General features: G+C 55.6%; 1 protein-coding gene across 1 annotated transcript in view; it reads left to right on the forward strand.

Annotated features, from left to right (window-relative positions):
* Positions 1-20,087, forward strand: part of SARDH (sarcosine dehydrogenase) — a 60,319-nt gene that overhangs the window by 14,208 nt on the left and 26,024 nt on the right. The window contains exons 8-14 of the mRNA XM_063082396.1: positions 2,533-2,619; positions 2,858-2,948; positions 5,472-5,613; positions 8,255-8,338; positions 10,896-11,009; positions 16,792-16,930; positions 17,906-18,025. Of these exons, the coding sequence (XP_062938466.1) occupies positions 2,533-2,619; positions 2,858-2,948; positions 5,472-5,613; positions 8,255-8,338; positions 10,896-11,009; positions 16,792-16,930; positions 17,906-18,025 (777 nt within the window). The remainder of the gene's footprint in view (positions 1-2,532; positions 2,620-2,857; positions 2,949-5,471; positions 5,614-8,254; positions 8,339-10,895; positions 11,010-16,791; positions 16,931-17,905; positions 18,026-20,087) is intronic.

Genomic DNA, 20,087 nt, shown 5'->3' on the forward strand with positions numbered 1-20,087 from the left:
GTGTTCTCCTTGCTGGCAGGTGAGCCCTGTTCCTACTTCAGGGCTGTGGAGAGAGGTTCAGAAGACACAGTGTTGCCCAGAAAGGGAAACTTTGTGTCCAAGGCCCTGAGTTGGAGTCTGGCTGAGCCCCGATTGGCTGAGTGACCAGGTCGGGAGCCCTGTGTGCGTCAGTGTTGCCGTCTGTGCAACAGCCACAGCGCCCCTGCTCCCAGGGTGGCTCGGGGTGAGAAGCCACAGGCGTGGTGCAGAGCACAGGCGGGGCCCAGCCCACGGCGCTGAGCATTGTGATTGGGAGTGGACAGTGAGAGGCCAGGGAGGTCCAGGGGCTTCCACAGGTCATGCAGGGCCAGGACAGGAGGGGAGAGGTGTCCCAGTGTGTGTCCCGTGGGGAAGTCCTGTCCTCTGTCCCGGTGTGTACTGCCGGCCCAGTCTGCTTTAATCGACTTGGCTCATAAAGAAGCCCTGGGTGCAAGGTGCAGCCCCCAGGGGGTTGCAAGGTGCAGCCCCGAGCAGGTGGGGCCACGGCCCGCAGCAGTGCGCCGGTGGGAGCCAGCGTCTGAGCCGTCACTCCCCCACGAAGCCCTGTTTAGGGGAGATGTGCGTGCAAGGACAATTTGTGTCTGGTCTCCCAGCTGTGATGGGAGGTTTCCTGGGGAAATCAGCTTTTCTCCTTGCCAGGCGCGGTCAATGGCCCTTGGCCTCCAGAAAAGAACAGGGAAGTCTCAGACGCCCTTGATTCAGGGACCCCGCGGAGGGCGGAGGGAGCCGGAGGGTGGGTGGGGCGCTCATTCCAGAGCCGAGGCAGGGGTGGGAGACGCCAGCCTGGCTGTCCACTCTGCCTGGAGGTCCCCTGTGTCCTTGCGTGGCTCAAACCCACCTGAGTCATTTGTTAAGCATCAGAGACCCTTGTCCCTGCTGCCTCCCACTAGCTGTCCCTTGGGTTCCATTGTTCAGAACTTCCTGCCGCCCTGGGCCTGGGAGCAGGTCCCACACTCCCATCATCAGGCATAGCGCGGGCTCACCTCTTCCCTCTGCCTGCCGTCACCTCCTCCAGGCGCCTCTCACCTAGACGTCTGCTTGACGACCACCCTGGCCTAGCTTCATGCTGGCCCTGGGGGAGTCCTGAGGCTTCATCACCAACTGCTCTCCCCTCCTGGAGACCCTCCACTCAGAGGATGGATAAATATCCTCACCTTGGCCTCTGACCTCTCACCGTAGGGCCCTGCCCCAACTTTGACCTGCTCCTCCACCTTCCTTGCAGCCACCTCTGTGTCTCCAACGTGTCCATCCCCATCCTGCTGTTTGGAAGCTGTCCCTGCCAGGTTCCCCATGGCCGGCTGCCCTCCCAGCTCAGATGCTGTCCCCCGAGGGTCGGGCCCTGATCACCCTCCAGGGCGCAGGACAATGCTTGCTACTGGTCCGCTTGCAGAGGTTGAGGACACGGGCTTGGAGCCAGGTAGCCTGGCTGTCCATCCAGTTCCATAGGCACCAACAGAGTGACCTCTTGTACATCAGGCCCAGAGCTGAGCCATGTCCTCATCTACGATACAAAGCAGGTAGAAACAGCACGTGCTGCAGACGGTGCTGGCAGCAGTCGGCAGCTCAGTAACCTGACCCCTCATCCCTCTGTGTTTTCTTTACAAGGCATTCTCTTTTTTGCCTGTGTGAGTATTTACTCTCTGTCCCCCTTGTGCTCCTGTCAGCTCCCTGGAGTGGGATTTGTCTTGTTCCGAGTTGCCTCCCCAGGGCCAAGCCCCTGAGGCAGGCTGCAAATGCTCGTAGCCCTGTGAAGTAAGCACCGTGATCTTGATTTTACAGATGAGGAAACTAAGGTTCAGAGAGGCAAAGTGACTTGCCTAGGGTCACACAGCAAGGAAAGGGAAGGGCAGGGTTTGATTCCAGGACTGTGGCTGCAAAGTCTAGCTCTTTATGCCCCAGGGTCCCTCTTCCACCCTGTTCTGGCCTCTGTCTGAGGCTCGCTGGCAGCAGACGGAAGCAGGAGGCTTGGTCCCCTCTCCCAAAGAACTGATGATCATTCATTCATTCAGTGAACATCTCTCAAGTGCCTGTGTTTGCTGGGCCCTATGCTAGGCCTCGGGACATGGTGGTGAGCAGAGCCCAGTCCCTGCCCTTACATAGTCTGGTGGGCAAGAGGGACGAGTCACTGACAATAACACTGCAGGACAGTAGTGCAGTGAAGGAGCCCATGGCACTGCGTGGGGGTCAGGAGAGGCCCTGTGTGGGTAGGAGAATAACAATAGCCACGAGACTGACCTGGACCCCACAAGGCAGAGCCAGTCAGGCTGCAGTTGGGTGCTTCTGGCAGCAAATACCAGGGAGCTCAGGGAACGTGGGCAGGAGCATTCAGGGAGGCTGCCTGGAGGAAGTGGCATTGTGCTGGATTTTCAAGATGGAGAGGGTCTGGATGAAGCAGGCACCTACAGCCCCTGGCTGGGCTATCACTCTCTCGGGAGACCTCACCCCAAGTGCATGTGGGCTGGAGGGAGCTTCAGGCCTCCCCCTCCCTTTCAGAATCCTTCACGCCTGACCACAAGCCCCTGATGGGGGAGGCGCCCGAGCTCCGTGGGTTCTTCCTGGGCTGTGGCTTCAACAGTGCTGGTGAGTGCAGGCAGTGGCGGGAGGCGGTCCCAGAGTGCCGTGGCCGGACAGCGGTGGAGACGGGAGAGGCTAGGGAGGCTGTGGGCAGGGTGCGGTCCAGCTCAGGGGGCGTGCAGCATCCCCGGTGTGGGATCAGAGCTTGGGGCGTGCACCACATGTGTGGATGGGGAGGGCATGGAATTGGACTATATTGGATACCTGGGAACAGACTGCAGACCTGTGGTTCTGCTTCTGCCAGGAATGATGCTGGGCGGTGGCTGTGGGCAGGAGCTGGCCCACTGGATTGTCCACGGGCGCCCGGAGAAGGACATGTACAGCTACGACATCAGGTGAGTACGCCCATACACCCGAGGGCAGGGCCAGCAGCAGGCAGGCCGTGCCGCGGGGGCGCCTGGCTTTGGCAGATCCATGGCCCTTCATTTTCCAGGGTCTCTTATCCCGGGGTCTTGCCTGACCCTCTGGAGAGTTCTGGAGCCATCAGTGGGATCTCATCATCCCACTTACAGGTGGGGAGACTGAGGCCTGGGGAGCAGGCAGAGCTAGGACAATCATTCTCAGTGTGTGTCTGGGACTTGGAGCCAGGTGGCGCCAACTAGCATTCCTGTTCCATCGGTCACTATAGAGTGGCCAGGAGTGAATCATACCCAGTGCACAGCAATTTCCTCATCTGTGACACGGAGGTGGTAATGGCGACGCTGCAAAGGTTTGGGAGCAGGGAGCCATGTAGGTCAAGTGCTTGGCATCTGGTCTGCCCACAGAAGCACTAAATAAACCTGAGCTGAGGCATGGGGACTAATGGCCAGAGCTGGGAGGTGTCCCTGTTGCCCAATGGCCTTCTGCAGGTCAGGGCCACCCTTAAAGAGGACAGGACAGTGACACAGGGCCAGGCAAGGAGGGTGGCACCTCAACTCTCCTCTGACCCAGGCAGGGCCTGGAGGGTGGGTATTGGTGGGGCTGGGCTGTGGTGTCTCCCCCCCAGGGTAACCTGGGCCTGCCCTGTGCACTGCAGGGTGGCAGTCGAAGAAGAGCAGCATGGAGGGAGGCCTGCCTCTGTGGCCTGCTCAGCCCACTCCACTCGTGACCACTCCTGGTGGACGGTGTCCTTGGGGAGACCCCAGCTGCCCCACAGGGGCCAGAGGCCGGGGTGGGGGGTGGAGGGGCTGCAGGTTTAGCTCTGGGCACCCGCATGCTTCTGCTAACCTCGCTCCTTCCTGGCCTGAGGAGGAAATTACACCCTCAGGGGTCAGGGAGAGAGAGGCAGACAGGCAGACACTGAGGCCCCCCCGACTGCCACCCCCTCCATGGTGCAATGCAGCGAGGTCTGCTCTGCAGCTGCCTCAGAGCCCGTCTGGGGCTGTGCCCATGCACTTCCCCAAAAGAGGAAGGTTCCAGAAATGATAAGCTGCAAGGGACCTTGGGAAGGGCCAGTTCAAGCCTCCCCTACGAACACAAGGTTGAGGCGACTTGTCTGAAGTCACCTAGCTTTCGAACCAGAGCTGCGCTTCCAGACCCCACACCCCGCACAGGCCTGCGCTGCCTCCAGAGCCCTCCCTGGGCCCGCCTGTCCCCACCGTGCCTCCTTCACCTCTTGGCTCTGCGGTGTGACCAGGAACACTCGCGTCCCCTCCCAGCCTGTTTCCTCTCGTATGAGATGAGGCAGACTTTGGGCCCCGTGCATAGGGCAACAGAGAGATCTCTGGAGACAGCACTCAGCCCTGGGCTTGTGCTGGAAAAGAGCAATTCTTAGTAATAGTGTCATTAATAACAACGCGCACACCTGTAGCTCACTCCCCACTGACCCACCAGAAAGACATTCCTGCCAGAATTACGTGCAGACTAAGAGTCAATTTGCCCCGACAGTCTGGGCAGGTACCGCAAAGCTCAGGAACCCCAGGGGGGATGTGGCTGGCGGCGGTGGGCTGGGAAGACCAGGGAGAGTCCAGCAAAGGACGGGGCTGTGGGTCCCGGCATGGCCAGGCCAGGTGTCTAATCCAGCCCGCTGTCCTGCCCACGAGAAGGCAGGAAGAGGGGCCTGGGCCACAGGCCAGCTGCAGGGCCTCTCGGCTCAGCAAGAAATGGTGTGGGGCCTCCTGGGTTGGAGCTGGACCCCAGTAGGGGGCTGCACATGGTGTCCCCAGCCTCAAGGAGACAGATCCAAAGCTATCCTGTCAGACCATCTCTGGCCCCAGAGGCTGGATTCTGCAGCTGCTCCCCTCCACAGCTGGGTTTCTCCCAGAAACTCTGCACCTCCTTGTTCCCGGGTCTGATGCAGTGACAGGCTCAGCTTTGGAATTGCAGCAGGGTCCTGACTGGAGAGCCCTTACCCTCACCCCTGCCTGCACACCGGCAGTGGGGGACAGGGCTCCTTGCTGAGGAGAAAGGGGACTGGTGTTGACACCGGAGTGACACACTGTCGACCCTGAACTTTAAAGACTCCTCACATTAACCTTCACTAGTCTATTTGGGCTTCTGAGCCCCTCCCTCTCGGGGGCCCACTCACTCCCCTGGGTATGTGGGGGATCCGAAATCCCCAACTCTGGAGTCCAGAGAGCAGATGGCAATGCGGCAAGAGCGAGACCAGAGCCCAGTGTCTCTGTCGGGCATGAGTGCCCGGCTCGGCCCTGTCTGCAGCATCCCCTCTGCTCACTGTGGCAGCAGGGCAGGGGCTTGCGGGCGAGCAGGCTGAGCCCCGGGTGTGGGGGCGAGTGGAGAGCCAGGAGCCACCCCGGCGCTGAGCCACGGGGAGGACTCCAGCCGAGGGGACGAGGGTCCACGTTTGCCCTGGTCCTTGGCCAGCCCTCCCCTGACGGGCTGTCCCCAGAGCAGTGACCCGGTCCCTCCATCCGTGGCAGGCGCTTCCATCACTCGCTCACAGACCACCGCCGCTGGATCCGCGAGCGCAGCCACGAGTCCTACGCCAAGAACTACTCCGTTGTCTTCCCCCACGACGAGCCACTGGCTGGGCGCAACATGAGGAGAGACCCCCTGCACGAGGTACCACTCCCAACAAGTCCTGCTGCGCGCCAGGCTGTGGTGACTCTCTGGGAAGTCCTCAGGGTATTGGGGCAACGGTAATGCAAGAAGAACCCCAACTGCAGGGCAGGTAACTGCAGAGGCAACCAGGCCACTGTTCACTCCCAGGTGTGAACCGAGCAGGCCTCTGGGCTGTGCCCTGTGTTCGGGGCTGGGACATGTGGGGAAACGGCTCCCGCCAAGGGACTGGGATTCCAGGGGAGGAGACAGGACATCTCAGTGCTGCAGGGCAGGGGTCTGGGGAGCAGGTGCACAGTGGGTGTATGCTGTCGAATGTCAGAGGGGGAACGGTCGGGCTGTGTGTGCTGAGAAGATGGGCCCCTGCTTGTGAGGCCTGCTTGGGATGCCTTTTTCCCCTGGTGAGCTTCTGCTTACATGATGAAACCCACTGCCAGGTGCCCTTCCCTGAGCTCTGCCCCGTGCGTGCTCCTGGTGCTCCCACTCCGTGCTCCCGCCCGTCTGCATTCCCTCCTCCCAGTCGTCCTGTGCTGGATGCTTTGTTTACTTGGGAACAGGGGCTATGTCCTAGTCCCTCTGGTTCGTTGAATGGATGGATGGAGGGGGAGACAGGAGAGCAGGCTCAGGGAGCAGGTGGCATTTAAGCTGGAGAAGGGGCCTCCTTCCTCTGGGACTCCAGTGTCTTAACCAAGAGGGACCCCAGTATCAGCTGCACCTCCTGGGGAGAGGCTGGGAGACGTCAGTGGTCAGAAGGCTGGTTACCAGACCGCCCCGGTCCCTTGGCTGTGATCTCAGGCCACATGGGCTCAGGGTCATCCTACCTGCCCCTAGGCCTTCAATCACCCCCTTGCCAGTCCCGACAGTTCAATAGCCTCCAGGAATGAATGCAAGGTTTGCCCAGCTCACGGTGGGCTCAGATACATTCCTTATAACCAAACACTTCTACCCAAAGAGACTCGGCGAGGGCTGAAGCCCACCCCTGCCCCCGCTTCCTGGTCAGCGTCCTGTGACACTCGACAGCCGCTTACATTTTCTCTCTCTCTCTCTCTTTTTTAAGCAGAGGAGCCTGCCCCTTTAAGTGGGGTCCTGAGACTAACACTTTCCCTCCTTGGAAAGGTGATCTGTGGGTGCCTCCTTCCTCACTGAGCAGCAGGGGTTTTTGTGTACTTGATTGCTGCCCCCTGGCGTCCCCGACCTGTGGAGAGGACCTATGGGTGTCACTATGGCACCGTGATCATGGGTGTTTCTCCTCCCGCTCGTGCTCTGCCTGCATCCGCCACACCCAGGGCTGCTGGACCATTCTCCTGGGCACCTGCACCCGGGCCAGACTCAGCTTCCATGGCCCCGTGGGCCTGGGCTCTGGGCCCCGCCGCCAGTCAGGGGCAGGGCGTGGACAGGGTCCTTCTAAACCTGAGAGTGGGGAATCTTTCTTTCTTTCTGTTTTAATACCAAATTTATTGTCAAAGAAATCTTCCACTAGATTGCTTCATCGTGTCCATTATACTTGTTATTGTGGTAAAGTACACAAAACATAAAACTAGCCATTTAATGACCATTTTAATGAATACGCCTCAGAGCATTAAGTGCATCTACAGGGCTGTGCAAGCATCACCACTGTCTAGTTCCGGAACATTCTCAGGACTCCACACAGAAGCCCCGTCCCATTAATTAGTCACTCCTCATTGTCCGTCCCCCCAGCCCCTGCCAACCTGTAACCTCCTTTCCTCTCTACAACTTTGCCTGTTCTGGACATTTCATACCGAGGGAACCATACGATGTGTGACCTTTGTGTCTGGCTTCTTTCCCTCAGCATGTCTTAGAGGTTCATCTGTGCTGCAGCACATGTCAGAGATTCCGTTCCTTTTTGTGGCTGAATAATATCCCATTGCACACAGACCACGTTTTGTTTGTCCTGCATCGGCTGCTGCTGCACGTTTTGTTTGTCCTGCATCGGCTGCTGCCGCGTGGTCTGTCCTACTTCTGGCTGCTGTGCACACGTGTGTACCATGTGTGTTTGAGACGCTTCCGGCCGTCTTGGGCGTGTATCTAGGAGTGGATTGCTGGGTCATGTGGTGTATTAGTCTGCTTGGCTGCTATAACAAAACACCACAGACTGGGTGGTTTAAACAACAGAGATTTATTTTCTCATGTTTCTGGAGACCGGGAGGTCCAAGATCAAGGTGTCAGCGAATGACTCTGTTCCTGTGGGGGGCCTCTTGGCTCATAGACGGCTGCCTCTGGCTGTGTCCTCCTATGGTGGAGAGAGCTCTGGCGTCTCTTCCTCTTAGAAGGGCACCAACCCTACTGGGTCAGGCCCCACCCTATGACCTCATTTAGCCTTAGTCACCTGAAAGTCACCCATCTCCAAATGTGGTCATATTGGGGGTTAGGGCTTCCACATATCAATGGGAGGGGATGAACACGATTCAGTTCCTAGACTGGGGATTCTCGGGGTGAGGCAGTGGGGGTGCCGGGGGGTGGGGAGCTCTAGGGTGGGAGTGGCGGGCTGGGCTGGGGTCCTAGCTCTGAGCGCAAGCACCTCTTTGCCCTCTGCACCCCGGCTTTGGAGGGGCAATGTGGTCACTCTCCGCCCTGCTCGGGTGCCTTCCGTGTCTGAAAGGGCTTGTTCACCTCGCCTGTGCAGGAGCTCCTTGGACGAGGCTGTGTGTTCCAGGAGCGGCATGGCTGGGAGCGGCCGGGATGGTTTAACCTCCAAGGCGCAGCCCCGGTGAGTAGCTCCAGCTCCGCGCCCAGCAGTCTCGCCAGCGCTGCTGGTCCACTCAGCAGAGAGGCCCTGCTCACCGCCCCGTCCCACTTCTGCGTTGTCCCCTCGCCCCAGGCGGGGAGCTGAGTCCCGTGGACCTGCCCGTGAGAGCTGGGGCCTCCTGCCCCCGGCCACATGGGGAGGGCTCCTCCCTGGAGGTGGGAGACAGCACAGGAGACTCCCCAGGTGCAGGAGGAATCAAGAGCATCTTCTCATACTTTTGCGCGTATATTTCTGCCGCCCCAACGGTTAATTTGTGGTAGTGAGAGGATTTAGCTCAAAATTATGCACTGAGTGCGTTCAGCTTCTCAATTGAGATTTCACAGCATCCTGGCCTGTGGGTGCCCTCTGGGGCCTCCCAGCACCCCAGTGCCTCTCCAGGACCTGTGTTCTCAGAGAGAATAAAAGCCGGTCCTGCTCGTGAAACCCTGGGATGGGGACTCTGGAGCAGACGATGTGAGGCTCTAAGATCCACCACGCATTAGCATTTGATCCAGATTTGTACAAATTAAGGTCCCCTTCCAGGGCAGCTGTCTTCCCTCCCTATGGCAGCACATGTCCATGGTGAGTCCCAGGGCATCGTCAGGGGAGACGGGGGCCAGAGCTCACAGCAGGGGCCTTGGCTCTGGGGTCATGTCCTCAGAGCCTTGTTGATCATGGTCCCTTCATATATGGTTCCTGGAGACGATGTGGGGAGGATGGGCCTGGGAAGACGCTGTCTTTAAGCACAGCTCACCGCATTCAGCCTGGGTAGCCCTGAAGCCCCTCACCCCTGGAGTCCCTGGGCAGAGAGGAGCCAAGAGTTGGAGTCAGGAACACATCCTTGGTCCCAAGATGGGCAGACTTTGCACCCCATGTGGGAGTCATCCTGGGAGTCCAGGAGACGGGTGATGTCCCTCCAATCCCTGACACTGCAGCAGGGCGGCCACTGCTAGGATGTCCCTGCTGTGGTCTCATAGCCCAGGGTGGGCCGTGCCTGGCCAGGGAGTGAGAAGTTGCTGGGAAAGGCCCCTCCCTGGACACCAGGGCTTGAGCTGGGGCTTGAGGAGCTGCGGAGCCCAACTCAGTTATAACCTCACACTCAGCTCTGAGCTGTGGAGAGGAGGTGAGGGCTGGTGGGCATGGTGGGCAGGGCTGGGAGGTGAGAGTCGCCTGCACCTGTACTCACACCTGTGTGGTGCCAGCAGTCTGGAAGAGCGGGGAGGTAGGCAGGGCCTGGGTGGTGGGGTTGTCTGATGGAGGGTCAGATGGCAGGAGGCGCCGAGGCAATGGCAGGGGATCCAGACTCTGCAGCCACCAGGCTTCATGCCATGGCCCTGTTGGGCGCTTGTGTGTGACCTGGGCAAGGTTTAGTCTCTCTGGGCCTCCAGTTGTCCATTAGGAGTATGTGGCACTTCCAGCAGGGCCTGGCCCAGAGTGGGAACAGGGTCCCGGGTAACCATGGCAACAGCTCCAGGAGCGTCACTGCGGTGATCTGCAGTTTATGTAGTTAGAGTGTGTGTGTGTGTGTGTGTGTGTGTATGTGTGTGTATGTGTGTGTAGGTGTGTGTATGTGAATGTGTATGTGTATGTATGTGTATATGCGTGTATGTGTGTGTGTGTGCATGTGTGTGTATGTGAATGTGTGTATGTACGTGTGTGCGCGTGTGTATGTGTGTGCACGTTGTGTATGTGTGTGTGCATATGTGTGTGTACGTGTCTCTGTGTGTATGTGCATGTGTGTATGTGCGTGTGTGCGTGCGTGTGTACATGTGTGTGTATGTGTGTGTGCATGTATATGTGTGTATGTCTCTGTGTGCATGTGTATGTGTGTGCATGTGTGTATGTGTGCGTGCACATGCGTGTGTGTGCACGCTGTGTATGTGTGTGTGCGTGTTTGTGAGTACATGTCTGTGTGTGTATGTGCATGTGTATGTGCGTGTGTGCATGTGTGTGTACGTGTGTGTGCATGTATATGTGTGTATGTCTCTGTATGTGTGTGTATGTGCATGTGTGTATGTGTGCGTGCGTGTGTGTATGTGAATGTGTGTGTGCGTATGTGTTTGTGTGTATGTGTCTGTGTGTGTATGTGCGTGTGTGTGCGTGTGTGTGCATGTATATGTGTGTATGTCTCTGTGTGTATGTGTGTGTGTGCGTGTATGTGTGTGTGCATGGGTGTATGTGTGTGCGTGTGTGTATGTGAATGTGTGTGCACGCGCACGTGTGTGTGCGCGTGTGTTTGTATGTATGTGTGCACGCGTGTGTGTACGTGTCTCTGTGTATGCACGTGTGTGTACGTGTGTGCGTGTGTGTGTGTGTATGTGTGTGTATTGCCAGAACCACACGGCCTCCCTCCATGGCCGCAACATACCTGCACCTGCAGGAGGGGAGGCCCACTGAGGCCAGCACCGGGCTGGCTTGTTTACTGTAGGCTCTGCAGGATGTGGCCCAGCACCTGCCACCAGGAGGCCCCAAACTGTGTTTGTGGAGGGAGGGAGCAGGCAGGGGGAGGAAGGGCAGTGACTGAGTCGCCTCCTCCTAGGTCCTCGATTACGACTACTACGGGGCTTATGGAAACCAGGTGCACAAGGACTGCGCCTACAACAGGCTGCTGGGCGACGAGTACACCTTCGACTTCCCGCCCCACCACGACGTGGTGAGTGGCTGCTCCCCCGTGGGCGGACGCCAGAGTCCCCACCTGCACCCCCATCCTGCTGTGAGGGGAGCCTCCCGGGGTACTGGCCTCGGCTGGCCCTGCGGGGCTCCTGCCCACCTCCCCTGCTCTGGCTGACTCGTTCCTGGGGCGGGATCACGTGATGTTTTCCTCCTCTCTCTTCCCTCCATCTGCACTGAGATTCTGTCAGCGTTAGGCCTGAGGGTAAATATTACTGCTCGAGGCAGGGGCGGGGTGAGGCAGTCAGGCCTAGGTCTGCCCCTGCCTCAGGCCAGGGCTGCACCACTTTGAGCCTCTGCCCCCTTCCGCGTGAGATTTTGTGAAGATGGAGCTGTTCCTTCCCAGGACCACGCACAGAGGGCTCCAGCCTACAGTTCTACCAGGACAAGGGGGCCCACTGATCCTGGGCATTGGGCCTCTGGACAGGCCTCTCCAGGGGACGAACAGAGGAGAGCAGAGCTGGGGGAGCCTGCTCACTGCCCCTCTTGCTGTAAAAGTGGGCCTCTGAGGCTGAGCTCACCACCCCTCGCCTGAGTGCCTGCCCGCCCCCTGCACTGGGGTGGAGGTGACGAGCTTTGGGGGCCGGGCCTCCCCTCCAGCCGTCTGCACCGTGCAGGAATGTTCTCGCAGGCAGCCTTTGCAGAAGGAACACCGCCAGCTCCCACCCGGGCCCCCTGTGCAGCTTGTAAAGTGCTTACCGAGCCGCACAGGGGTCCCCAGAGGCCAGGGAGGACCTGGGGAGCATCGTGAGGAGTTCCTGCTGCCTCTGGGGAGGGAGCGGGGTGGCTCCAGGGTGGTCCCACACCTGGGTGGACACTTGGCTATCCCTGCCCTGAAACTCCTAATGCTTTTTGAACAAGACCCCTGTATTCATTTTGGAGTGGGCCCTGCAAATTCTGTAGCCGGTCCTGAAGGGAAGGACGTGTTCATTCCCACTTCCTCCCAGACTTGCTCTAGTGGTAAAATGCCTGTTAAAGGCAGTGGCAGAGGGGACTTCTGGCATGAAAGCTGAGGCTGTGTGTCCTAAAGCTTGGGGGTTGCAGGGCCCTTCTCAGAGTCCCTCGTGGCTGCCTCTGGGAGTGCACGGGGGTTTGTCTGGCACCTCCAAACCTGCAGCTTCTGAAGCCCGTGGGACTTCTGGCCCTCGAGGATGTGAGAGCTCGGTGGAGATGCCAACTTGGCTGTGTGGCTTCACGCAGCCTCCGCAAAGGCGCCTGAAACAGCCCTGAGGCATGAAACACACGCTTGTTCTCAGCATTGGCAGCCACCCCGGCCCAGGCTGGCAAGCGCCAGCCAGGAAAGCTGTTCTGGATTTTAGTCAGCAGCCCCAGCAGCCCCAGCAAAGGCACTGCAGTGCCCGACCACTAGGGGGAGCTCCAAAAGGGGTCAGTAATGTCTGCAGGGAGGTGGGGTAGCAGCCCAGGGACTCAGGAGGAGGAAGTCCCATGGTGCCCTTGGGTGTTTAACCACCAGATCTCCAGGGGTAAAGTGGACTCTAGCCTTTGCCGATTTCCCAGGTGTCGATACTCTTCCCACGGCTGATTTCAGTCCGGCCACCCACGTGGCACCATCCAGCAGGGCATGGAGTTGGGAGGATGTCAGCACAGTCGGCTCTGGGGCCAGGGCACCGCTAGACAAAGCTGGCCAACCTGCAGCCCTGAGCACTTGGTCCGGGAGGGGCAGGAGCAGCTGCCTTGTGGGGTGGCACTGAGGTTGGGAGGGCAGGACGCAGCTCCTGACACACAGACTGCTTGGCAGGTGGCAGAGTCGCTGGCATAACTTTTCCATTCAGTAACAGCAATAGGCTGGCATGTCTGCTCAGCAGCTGGTCAACGTGTTAGAGGGAAGGGACGGCCGAGGAGAAAACACGGCGGACCACTGAGGACCTTGAAAACCTGCCGGAGGCGTTTGTGAGCCGCGGGGAGGGAAATCGGGAGAGATCTTGTGTTCTTTTTTTCAAACAGCTTTATTGAGATATAATTCACATATCATACAATTCACGCATTTAAAGGGTACAATTTAATGTTTTTTAGTAAGGTCATAGGGTTGTGCAACCAGCACGACCATCTAGTTTTAGAACATTTTTATCTCCCCTTAAAAGAAGCCCCACACCCACTAGTAGTCGCCCCATCCTCCACCCTATCCCCACCCCAGCCCAAGGCTTTCCATCTCTATGAATTTACCTAGTTTGGACATGGCGTGTAAGTTGGAACCACAAAATATCCGTCCTTTCGTGACTGGCTTCTTTCACTCAGCGTAATATTCTCGAGGTCGTTCCACGTGGCAGCGCACGTCGCACCTCATTCCTTTTCATTCTGAACGACGGTACCCCGCTGTATGGGGACCCACGTTTTGTTTGTCCATCCATTCACGGATGGACACTGAGTAGTTTCCACTTTGGGGCTGTTAGGATTAATGCTGCTGTGAACACCCGCGTACGGGTTCGGCTTGGGACGTGTCTTTTCAATTCTCGGGGGTATATATTCCTAGGACTGGAATGGCTGGGTCGTGGGTAACTCCGTGTTCAGCATTTTAAGGAAACACCAGGTGTGTTCCAGAGCGGCCGCACCACTTCACAGTCCCACCAGCGGCGCACGCACGGGCTGCCGTCCCGCCACATCCTCGCCGACACTTGTTGTCATCCGACGTTTTCATTCCGGCCATTCTGGGGGGTGTGGAGTGGTATGTCATCAGGGTTTAGACCGGCCTTTCCCTAACGACTAATGAGTTGAACGTCTTTCCATCCATCGTTGGAGAAGTGTTTATCAGATCCTTTGCCCATCTTAAAATTGGCTTGTCTTCTTTTATTGCTGAGTTGTAAGAGTTTTTAATGTATTCTCGATACAAGTCCCTTATCAGATATATGATTTACAGATACTTTCTCCCATCCTGCGGGCTCTCTTTTTACTTTCAGCACTAACTTTTAAAATTTTGATGAAGTTCAATTCATCTCTCTTTTTTTTTTTTCCTTTTGTCACTTGTACTTTGATATCATGTCTAAGAAATTAACCCAAGGTCACAAAAATGTGGTCCTGTGTTTTCTTCTAGCAGCACTGTAGTTTTAGCTCTTCGTTTAGGTCTACGACCGTTGGAGTTCACCTTTGTGCCTGGCGTAAGGTTGGAGTCCCGCTGCACCCTTTTTGTGTGGATGTTTAGTCCCAGCAGCATTGGTTGAAAAGACTGTTCTTTCCTCTGTTGAGTTGTCTTGGTGGTTGAAAATTGATTGGCCGTAAGTGTGAGGGTTTATTTTTGACTTTCAGTGATATTTCATTAATCTACATGTCTGTCTTTACACCAGCACCACATACCCTGATTACTGCACCTTTGTAGTAAGTTTTGGTGGTGGTTGTTTTGTTTTGTGGCTGGCCGGAAACAGGGATCGAACCCTAGACCTTGGTGCTATCAGCACCACACTCTAACCTACTTTGCTAACTGACCAGATCTGCAGTAAATTTTGACATCAGAAAGTGTGAATCCTCCAATTTTGTTCTTTTTCAGAATTGCTTTGAGTATCCTGGGTCCTTTGCATCTCCATATGAATTGTGGAATCAGCTTATCAATTTCTGCAAAAAAGCCAGCTGAGATTTTGGTAGGGATTGTGTTGAATCTGTAGATCACCTTAGCAATAATAAGTCTCCCATTGCGTGAACATAGGGTGTCTTTCCACTTATTTAGATCTTCTTTAACTTCTTTCAAAAAATATTTTCTTGCTATTAGAGTACAAGTTTTATGCTTCTTTGGTTAAATTGATTCCTAAGCATTTTTTAAAATCATTTTTGATAGTATTGCAAATGAAATTATGTTTTGAATTTCCTTTTCAGATTATTCAGTACTAGTGTATAGAAATACAGTAGCTGGGTTGGCCGGTTAGTTCAGTTGGTTAGAGCGTGGTGCTGATATATTTTTTGGAAGAGTTTGTGAGGAACTGGTATTAATTCTTCTTTGAATGTTTGGTAAAATTCACCAGTGAATTTTACTGGCCAGCTGCAAAAAAAAAAGAAAAAGAAAAAAGAAAATATAGTAGCTCTTTGTATGTCTTATGTATATTGTATTGTATCCTACAACCTTGTTGAAATATATTGTTAGTTCTAATAGTTTTTAGTCGGTTCCTTAGGACCGTCTGTATAAAAGATCATATTATCTGCAGATAGAGATAGTCTTACTTATTTTCCAACCTGAATGCCTTTTCTCTTTATTTTCTTGCCTAACCGTCCTGGCTGAGGCCTTCAGTGCAATGCTGACTAGCATTGAGGGCAGACATCCTGCCTTGCTCCTGATCCTGGGGGGAACATTCAGTCCCTTACCATTAAGTAGAATATTAGCTTTGTGATTTTTGCCAATGCCCTTTATCAGGTTGAGGAAGTTTTTCTGTGTTCTTAGTTGTGTGTTTTTATCATGAACAGGTAGAATTTGTCAAATACTTTCTCTGCATCTGTTGGATGATCATATGTTCTCTTAACATCGTGTATTACATTAATGGATTTTTGGATGTTAAACCAGCTTCACATTTTGGGGATAAATCCCACTGATCATGGTGTGTAATTCTTTTTTATAGTATTGGATTCCACCCGGTAGTGTTTTGTTGAGAATTTTTGTATCTGTAGGCAAAAGGGATATTGGTCTGTAGTTTTCTCATGACATCCTTGCTTGGTTTTGGCATCAGGGTAACAACGCTGGCCTTATAGAATGAGTTGGGAAATATTTCCTGCTCTTATTTTTTTTGGAAGAGTTTGTGAGGACTTGGTACTGATTCTTCTTTGAATGTCTGGTAAAATTGACCAGCGAAGCCATCTGGGTTTGGACTTTTCTTTGTGGGGAGTCTTAAAATTACGAATTCAGCCTCTTTTTTTGCATAGTTCGATTGAGATGTTCCGTGCCTTCTTCATTCAGTTTCAGTAATTTGTGTCTTTCTAGGAACTTGCACTGGTCTGATTTCCCGGCACAGAGTTGTTCACGGCACACACTCATAATCTGTTTTATTGCTGTAAGGTGGGCAGTAATATCCCCTTTTTTATTCCAGATTTTAGTACTCTGTGTCTTCTCTTTTTTTTCTTCGTCAGTCTACCTAAAGGTTTGTTAATTTTGTTGATGTTTTCAAATAATCAACTTTTGGTTTTACTAATTTTTTATTTTCAAATTTTTATTTCACTTATTTCTCTTCTAATCTTTATTATTTCTTCCCTTCTGTTTGCCCTGGGTTTAACTTGCTCTTTTTTGAGTTTCTCTATGTGGAGTATTAGGTTACTGATTCGAACTCTTCTTTTATAACATAGGCTTGTACAGGTATGAACTTCCCCGCAAGCATCGCTTTGGCGCCAGCTGTATGCCACAGGTGTTCGTCTGTGTTTTCACTTCCAAAGTAGTTTCTAATTCCCTTTGTGATTTTTTTTTTTAATCCATTGGTTCTTTAGGTGTGTGTTGTTTAATTTCGACTTCTTTGTGAATTTTTCAATTTTTCTTCTGCTACTGATTTTTAATATGATTCTATTGTGGCTAAAGATCATACTTTGTCTGATTTCAATCCTTTTTGAATTTCTGGAGACTAGTTTCACGGCTTAGCCTATGATCTACCTGGAGAACATTCCCTGTGCTTTGGAAGAACGCTTCACGGTGTGTTCCTGAGCTGGGAGGGGTGTGGCCCAGGCTGGAAGGGAGGAAGGGAGCTCAGAGCAGTCATGTCGAAGGAGTCCCAGCCCCCATGTCCTTGAGGAGGAAGCACACCTCAAAGCCCCCAGCAGCACCCCTGCCTCTCGGAACTTTCCAGATCAAGAAGGAGTGTCTGGCCTGCAGAAGGGCTGCTGCTGTGTTCAACATGTCCTACTTTGGAAAGTTCTACCTGCTGGGGCCGGATGCAAGGAAGGCTGCCGACTGGCTCTTCTCTGCAGATGTCAGCCGACCGCCAGGTATGCGCCCTGGGCAGGTGGGCCACGGTCCTCTCACCCTTCAGCGCCAGACGGAGCTCCATGGGCACAGCCCGGGGCACTGGGACGAGGTGACAGGTTGACCCTGTCCCCTCTGGACAACCCAAGCAGCCTGCTCCTCCCCATTGGCCTGGCCCTGGGCCCTCTGTCCAATTCCTTCTGGCCCATTGCCAAGCCCCAGCCTCTGACCTCATCTTAACTTGATGACATCTGCAAAGACCATACTTCCAAGTAAGGTCACATTCACAGGTCCTGGGGATGCAGACTTCAACATATCTTTCTGGGGGACACCATTCATCTATCCAGCCAACCTGTCAGTGAACCCCACTGCCCACTGCCCCCCCCACGAGCAGGTCCTCCTCACCCCTCCCGTTAACCCCCACCCACTCACCCCTCCACCCGCCTGTCTACCCACCACACAGCCCTCGTAGGCGTCCTCTCCTCCTCCATCTGTGCCCCATGTGCTGCCCCTTCCCCTCACCCACTCCTGCCTCCCTTCCAGCCACCTTCCCGTTCATCCACCCCGTTCATCCACCCCGTTCATCCGCCCTGTCTGTTTGTTCTTCCAGCCTCATAGCCATGTACTCCAGTCACTTACGGACTCTTCTCCTGTACGAGGCACAGTGCTGGGGACACCAAAATGCATGAGGGACATGAATCCTTCCCCTTGACACTGCTCAGCCTGGTGGGGGTGGGTGGGAGAGATGGAATAGGAGGGGTCGAGGCATCTCAGACAGAAGCCCCCTCCAAAGGTGATGAGGATGGATGCCCTGCCCCATTGTTGGGCCTCTCTGGGTCACTCAGCCAAAATGAAATCACTGAGCTGAGAGGCCTTTTGAGGTCACCCCCCACTAGATGCCAAGAGCTTGTACAGACTCTGTGAGGAAGAGCCCCCCCTGCCAAGTGGCTCACAGGCTCTGGGGCCATGTGGACCTGGGTTCCTCCTCCTGCCCCCAGGCTCGACGGTGTACACCTGCATGCTGAACCCGCGTGGGGGCACGGAGAGCGACCTGACGGTCAGTCGCCTGACTCCGGGCCAGGACTCCCAGGACTCCCGGCTGGCCCCTGCCTTTGAAGGTAAGCGATGCCTCTGGGGGCGCCGTGGTGCTGTGGCTGCAGCTGGCTGGCAGAGGTGCTCTGCAATTACCCGCGGTGCTGCGTGGCTGGGGCGGGGGAGATTAGAGGCCTTGCTGCAGGCTAAACGCAGGCTCATTTCAGGCAGTGGTGCGGAACTGGCTCTCGGTGATTATGTCTTTGAACCTGTCCCCACTGCGGCATTCAGAGAGGCCATGGCGTGGGTGTGCTCAGCTCTCCTGCCCGAACAGGGTGGGCCAGGCTAAGCCATGCCTCCTGCTCAGAGACCCCGGCTCCTTCCTGCCACGTGCTTTTCGGTTCCCATGTGCCTCCCAATGCCAGGCCTGGATAGGTCCTTTGAAGAAGTGCAGCTCAGTGCCCAAGCTGGCACCGAGTTGCCCTCTGCAGTCATTGACTCGGCTTGCATGCCCTTGGTGGCAATGGCTCAGTGCCTTTGATCGTTGTCTGCACGGCCAGACACAGAGCCAGGACCTGCCCCCTGTCACTCCAAGCCCTGATCCTGACCCTGCACCAGGAAGGAAGAGATCTTAGCAGAGTGGGGAGAGACTCTGCTGAGAAGGGGCCCATTGCCACCTCTGAGAGGCTGGTTTGCAGAGAGAAAGATGTCTGCTGTTAGGCCCTCTGTGCTGACATCCGCGGGAGGGTTGCAGCCAGCTGGGAGGGTCCAGACCTTTCAGAAAACCTGGCGCCTCCTGGCTCTTGGCCGGACTCTGCTGCATCCTCAGTGGGGCTCAGTCTGGGCCTCCCTGGGGCTGAGCCCCACCTGGGCACTGGGGGAGGGAGGGGAGGGGAGTAGGAGGGCTCATTAGCTAACTGGCTCATCCATTGGTGCACTCAGCCACCGTTCCTGAGCACGTACTGTGTGTCAGGCTCAGTTTGAAGCACTGAGGTCATAGTGCTGAACCATAGAGAGGCTGTGGCCCATGTGGGGTTTATGTTTCTGGTGGGAAGAAACAGGATTCAAACAATAAAACAGGTGGAATGTGTAGGAAGTTGGGTAAATTAAGACAGGAGGGCGTGCGATGTGGGGAATATGGTCATCACACTGTCCACAGCATCCTTCGGGGTGCAGATATGGGGGCTGAAGGCTGGCGGGACCCCTGGGCCTCTGGGGTGCTGCTGAGAACAGGGAGTCATGAGATTAGCCTGGCAGGCTGGAGGCTTGCGGTAGAGGCTGTGAGCATGGGAGAGGGGTCCTGCCGGGGCACGTGGAGATCAGGGCCCTTCCCCCTGCCACTGGTGACATGGAGGGTGAGAAAGCCATGGGCTTAGCCTGAGAACGTGCGCTTAGTCATCAGTGAATTCATTCATTCATGTATTTGTCAGCGGTCATTTGTGGATCCTTTACTGTACAGCGGGCCCACGGTGGCCGGTGGAAGGAGGCCATGAGAGAGGCTAGGGGCCTCGGGTGTCCCACCGTGGACCTCGTGGACAGACAGGTGCAGGAAGACCCTGAAAACCCAGGGTGAAAATGCGCGGGGATGGGAAAGAGCAAGGTCTTCAGGGAGGCCGCGGGAAGCAGCTGATCCAGGATGGGGAGGCTTCCTGGAGGAGGTGATGTCTGGCCTGAGCATTGAAGGATGGGGTAGCAGCTGCCAGCTGGAAAGGTGTGGAAGTAAGAACCAGTGTTGCGGAGAAGTGCCTGGAAAGCTGGTGCAGAGGTCAGCAGGGGCATTCTGAAAAGGGCTTGTGGGAGACAAGAGACCAGGAGACAGGAGGCCCAGGTATGGCGCACAGCCTCAGATGCAGAGAGGGAGTCTGGCTGGGGAGACAGAACTGAGGGACCCAAATGAGGACGTAGGTCACCAAAACTCTGACCCAGCCTCTGCCACTTTCTGGCTCTGTGACTCTTCTTTCTGAGCCTCAGTTTCCTCATCTGTGAAATGGAAACAGGAGGATACACTTCCCCCAGCTGCTCTATGGAATTGAGGTGCCATGAGGGCGAGGGAGCAGCCTCCTTGAGCCTTAGTTTCCCCATCTGGGGAATGAGGACCATGCTAGTCCCTCCTCACAAAAGGGAGCTGTCAGGAGAGCGCTTTGTAAA

The sequence above is a fragment of the Cynocephalus volans genome, chromosome 17 (assembly GCF_027409185.1).
Source record: "Cynocephalus volans isolate mCynVol1 chromosome 17, mCynVol1.pri, whole genome shotgun sequence".
NCBI lineage: Eukaryota > Metazoa > Chordata > Mammalia > Dermoptera > Cynocephalidae > Cynocephalus > Cynocephalus volans.